The sequence below is a fragment of the Gekko japonicus genome, unplaced genomic scaffold (assembly GCF_001447785.1).
Source record: "Gekko japonicus isolate JY-2015 unplaced genomic scaffold, Gekko_japonicus_V1.1 scaffold6658, whole genome shotgun sequence".
Lineage (NCBI taxonomy): Eukaryota > Metazoa > Chordata > Lepidosauria > Squamata > Gekkonidae > Gekko > Gekko japonicus.
In genome coordinates this window covers 20738-25544 of record NW_015177233.1, presented here as the reverse complement: position 1 = coordinate 25544, position 4807 = coordinate 20738, and the positions used below count along the sequence as shown (strand labels likewise).

Here is a 4807-nt window from a genome sequence, read left to right as displayed (position 1 = left end):
CCCGGGGGAATTTGGCAGCCCTATTTCCCCCACAAAGTTCCCTTAACTACCCAGTTTCAGTGCACAGTTATTTAAATTCTTTTAGGGGGTCCAAGGTACACACTCTGGCTTCAGAAATTCCGGGAGAGTTGGATGAGGTGCCTGGGAATGACAGAGGTTGGCGAAGGGAGGGAGCTGAGTGGGGCTGTGATGTCGCTGTAGAATTTGTCGCCTAGTCTAGGTTGGGAAATTTCTGAACATTTGGGCGTGCCACCTGAGAAGGCGAGAGTTTGCGGAGGGGAGCTCACCAGCAGGCTATAATGCCATAGAATCCACCCTCCAAAGCAGCCATTTTCTCCAGGTGAACTGATCTCTGTAGTCTGGAATCAGTTTCAAATCTGGGAGATCTCCAAGCTCCACCGGGAAACTGCCAACTCTAACTGGTGCTTACAATGATTACTTTCACCCACCCCCCACCCCACTTAGGTTTCTGTCAGTTGACCAGAATGGCAAATTTTAAGGGACACGCTCTTCCTGGCTCTTTCTTCTTCCTCTTTGGCTTCTGGTGGTCTGTGAAATACTCGCTGAGATACCACAGCAGGAGACTGAACAAAAACGGGCATGGAAACAGTCGCTTCGGTCATCTGGATGTCATTGAAGGGGCTGTCAGAACCATTTGTGCAGTGATCGGTAAGGTTTCATTATTTATTTATTTAAAACTAGAAATAAGGCCCGTTGTGTAAATAAATACAATGGGATCTAGAAAGAGGCTCTGGGAGAGTGCTCTGGCTTTGGGCAAACAGTGTCAGTCTGCTTTTAAAACGTGAACCTGGGACCTGCACACCACCAGAATACAGCAGGTTCCATATGCAACTGACATTCCAACTGCCTTGCGGGGGGGGGAGTTTGAGGTGTGGAATGGAGTGAAGTCCAATCAGCTTCCATATGCAAAAGACCAGGTTGTCACAGCAGTTGTGGTGTGGGCGGGCCCCGGGCTTTGCCTTCTGATTGGTGGCGATATATGCTGAGGAGCAGTGCCATCAGCCATACACTAAGGGAGGGCATTTTAGAATTAGAACTTTGGCACCCACTATTCAATTATATATAAGGAGAGATATTTGTCTCCCACTCTTCTCCCTGGATTCTTAAACCCAAAGAGGCTTACAGGCTTTAAAACCAGAAGTGATCTGAAATGATGGCTGTTTGAAAAGCTGATTATAAATCTCATAGGTAACCATCTGCTGCCTCTGTTTGTGCACTTGCTCCTTTGAGTTTTGCTTCTTTGCGTTATATCCTGCACTATTCCATCGGCTCAGAGAGGCTTACTGTAGGTGTTCCCCCCCCCCCGCTCCAAAAAATGCATTTCTGTATTTTCAAGGGTTTACAGTCTAAATGATTTATACTAATTTGGGGATTAGAGCTCAATCCCAGGTGCGGTAGAGATGGTGTTTCTGGAGTTCTGCCCAGGAAGCAGGTAGATGTTCACTCCTAGATCCTGGAATGCCCTTCTTTATTCTTTGCTTCTGTCATTCAGGGATGCTGGCTGAACAGTTCGTTCCAGATGGTCCCCACTTGCATCTCTATGGTGGGCAAAATAGAGACTGGGTGAAGCTGATGAACTGGCAACACACGACCATGTACCTGTTCTTTGGCATCTCAGGGGTAGTGGATATATTCACATATTCTTCAGCCAAAGTGCCCATAGGATTGGACCGCCTGATGCTTTCTGTTGCACTCCTTGTTGAAGGTTGGTGCTACTATAGGCTAACAGATGTGGAATGTTGCTCAGTCAATGTAGCCCAGATGTTTCTGCCAGCTCATATATGATTAGAATGAATCACCTTGTCTGTCGGTTTTTCAGATAGTTTATTGTGGCAGATCCATGAAAAGTTATATAATTGTCTTTTGGCCATAGAGTAGCAACGAGATGCTGACAAGTTTCTCCGCTGATACATTCCCCCAGGTGGACCCACATGAAGCTATTTGTGATCCCCATTTGCCACATTTGCTCACGGAGCTCAGAGGTCTCCCATACAAAAACTAACTAGGGCCAACCCTGCTTAGCTTCCGAGATCTGACAAGATCAGGCTAAACTGGGCCATCCAGGTCAGGGCAAAGTATAAGCCAGATCCCTTAAAACAGCAGTCCAACTCACAGGTCAGGACCCAATTATATAAGGACCACAGCTGAAAAATCACGTTCCATACTATTCCACCTGTGGAGAAGAGCAAAAATGAAATGCCACAACTGAGAGCTACTGGTGGAACGAGCTCCCTGAGGACACCAGGGCCCTGCAGAACCGACTTCAATTCCGCAGGGCCTGCAAGACAGAGCTTTTCCACCAGGCGTGTGGCCAGACTTAACATCCTGATGGCTTGGAACCTCCCTGGGATTGTTTGCATCATCTAAGTCTGTCCTAACTGACTCCTGTTACGCAGGGGTCATTTCATGGAAAACGAGCTGGGGGAACTCATTAGCATAACTCATTAGCATATGCCACACCCCCTGCCATCACCGGAAGTGTGTCATAAGGCCACACCCCCTGACATCACCGGAAGTGTGTCATAAGGCCACACACACCCTGCCATCACCGGAAGTGTGTCATAAGGCCACACCCACCACTCAGTTAGTCTTAGTCTTAAAGGTTAGTCTTAAAGGTTAGTCTTAAAGGTGCTATTTGTTAGTCTTAAAGGTGCAGGAGTGCGAGGAAGCCCCACGAAGGCCCCCCGCCCCCAACGGTCCCGGCCGCCGCTGCTGCCGGCCTTGCAGCTCCACTGCCGAGCCCCAACAGGGGCCCAGCGGTGAACCTGCAAGGCCGGCAGGAGTGCGAGGAAGCCCCGCGAAGGCCCTCCCTGGCCCCAGGCAGGCAGGGGTGGGGAGAGGGGGGCTTCGTCATGTGCCCTGCCCCCCGCACCTTACCCGGGGGAACGGCGATCCCCCGCGATCCCCCCCGAATCGACCTCTGCTGTTACGAAAATATTGGATTATGACTGCCATCGCATAGGAATATATGTATGCATTGCACTTCAGCTCTTACTTGTTTTTAAACTGCTTTAACACTGTTATGTAAGGTACCCTGAGCCTGCTTCGGCGGGGAGGGCAGGGGATAAATCCAATAAATAAATAAATAAATAAATAAATAAAAATGCAGAATGTGGCGTACATTCCAACAGGCTTCCTCTTCTACTTCCACATCACGCAACGGCCACCGTTGGATCAACACATCCACGCTTTGCTGCTCATCGCCACCTTTGGTGGGGCCGCCGGCCTCCTGTTGGAGGTGTTCTTGCAAGATAACATCATCCTGGAACTCTTTCGCAGCAGCCTTGCCCTCTTGCAAGGAACCTGGTTTTTTCAGGTGGGCTACCTTCAGGATTTTCTTAAGACAGAGTTGCCAACTGGGAAAGCCCCGAGGGGTAGGATGACATTGTGAGTATTTCTTTTCTACCCAGATAGGTTTTGTGCTCTACCCTCCATGGGGAGGCCCAAGCTGGGATGTTGCCGATCACAGTAATGTGATGTTCATCACCATGTGCTTCTGCTGGCACTATGCCCTCGCGATCCTCATTGTGGCCGTGAACTACACTGTCATCTGCTGGTGAGTTTTGCGAACAAAACAGAACTTGATTCAGAAATCCTAAAGAATCAGACTGTCTGGGGTGTCGCTGACTGTAGTTTGGTAGAGGTGGCTGGCTATGATTGTGGGACATCATGGTTATGGATGCAGCAAACTTCTCAGCAAACCTGTTCTGCAGTCCAAATCAGGGAAATGTTCAGACTGAATCCAGCAACTTGAACAGCCGCTGAACGAGTCTACAGTTGCCTGTTGGTCAGACAGTAACTCACAGCTGATGGGGGGATCAGCTGAACCCACACATACACACACACACACCCAGCAAGATAGCTACATAGTGAAGTTACAGAAGGGAAAGAGCTAGTTTCTCTTCCCTCTGCTCCAAGCTGGGCAGGGTAAGGAATAATACTTTCGATCACTGCATTGCAAAAGGGAGAGGAGAAAGAGCTCCTTTCTCTTCCCCCCTTTCAAGCTGGACTGGGACAGAAGCAATACTTCTGAGCTCCCCATTGCAAAAAGGAGAGGAGAAAGAGTTTATTTCTTTCCTTTTCTGTGCCACCTAACCTGACAGGTTGGGGTGCATAGAGAAGGGAAATCTGCTGGGCTTATGATCACCCCAAACCCCACCCCAACTTACTAAATCTGCTGCATCTCAGCAAACATGGGAGGCAGCAACATACTGAGGATGAGAGATCAGGAGTACCCAATTTTGAGCTGATAATCCGGGATCTGAATTCTGATTCCACACACACCACAAATACTTTGCTGGGTACAGAGCAAATTTTCCCCAGCAGGAGATATGAAGCCAACTCCCAGCTGATCCCTCATCAGCTGGGAGCCGGCTTCTGATGGCTACAAGTAACTTATTCCTGCAAATATACATGAACAGGTTGCGGCAGCCTTGCAAATGGCTGAACAGCCCATTGATTAACTGGCTGCCTGATCACCACTGGCAAAAAGGAAGGGAACCAAACTGGCATGTGTTTGAGCATTCCTAGTCATGCTAATATAAGTTAATCAGTGTATCAGTGGATATGAGATTTTGCTGCCCTATGGGCTGGATGACATGGATCCATTCTGCTAACAACAGTGCCTGCCTCTGAAACGTCTGCTCTTTTGCCTTGCACTGGAGGGAAAGGCTGCCATTAGCAAAACAGGTCTGCATGGTCCGTTTCATTGTTCTAAGATGGCAGCTTTTTTCCAGTTGTGTCTTTTCATTTCATGCCATCTTTTAAGACAGATGAAAGGATGTTC

General features: G+C 48.7%; 1 protein-coding gene across 1 annotated transcript; it reads left to right on the top strand.

Moving 5' to 3' along the window:
* The first annotated feature begins 485 nt into the window (after positions 1-485).
* On the top strand, positions 486-3581 carry LOC107124889 (transmembrane protein 45B-like). The gene is made up of 4 exons (XM_015428391.1): positions 486-669; positions 1514-1726; positions 3153-3337; positions 3432-3581. The coding sequence occupies exons 1-4, from the start codon at positions 486-488 to the stop codon at positions 3579-3581; spliced, it is 732 nt and encodes a 243-aa protein (XP_015283877.1).
* The last annotated feature ends 1226 nt before the right edge of the window (positions 3582-4807 follow it).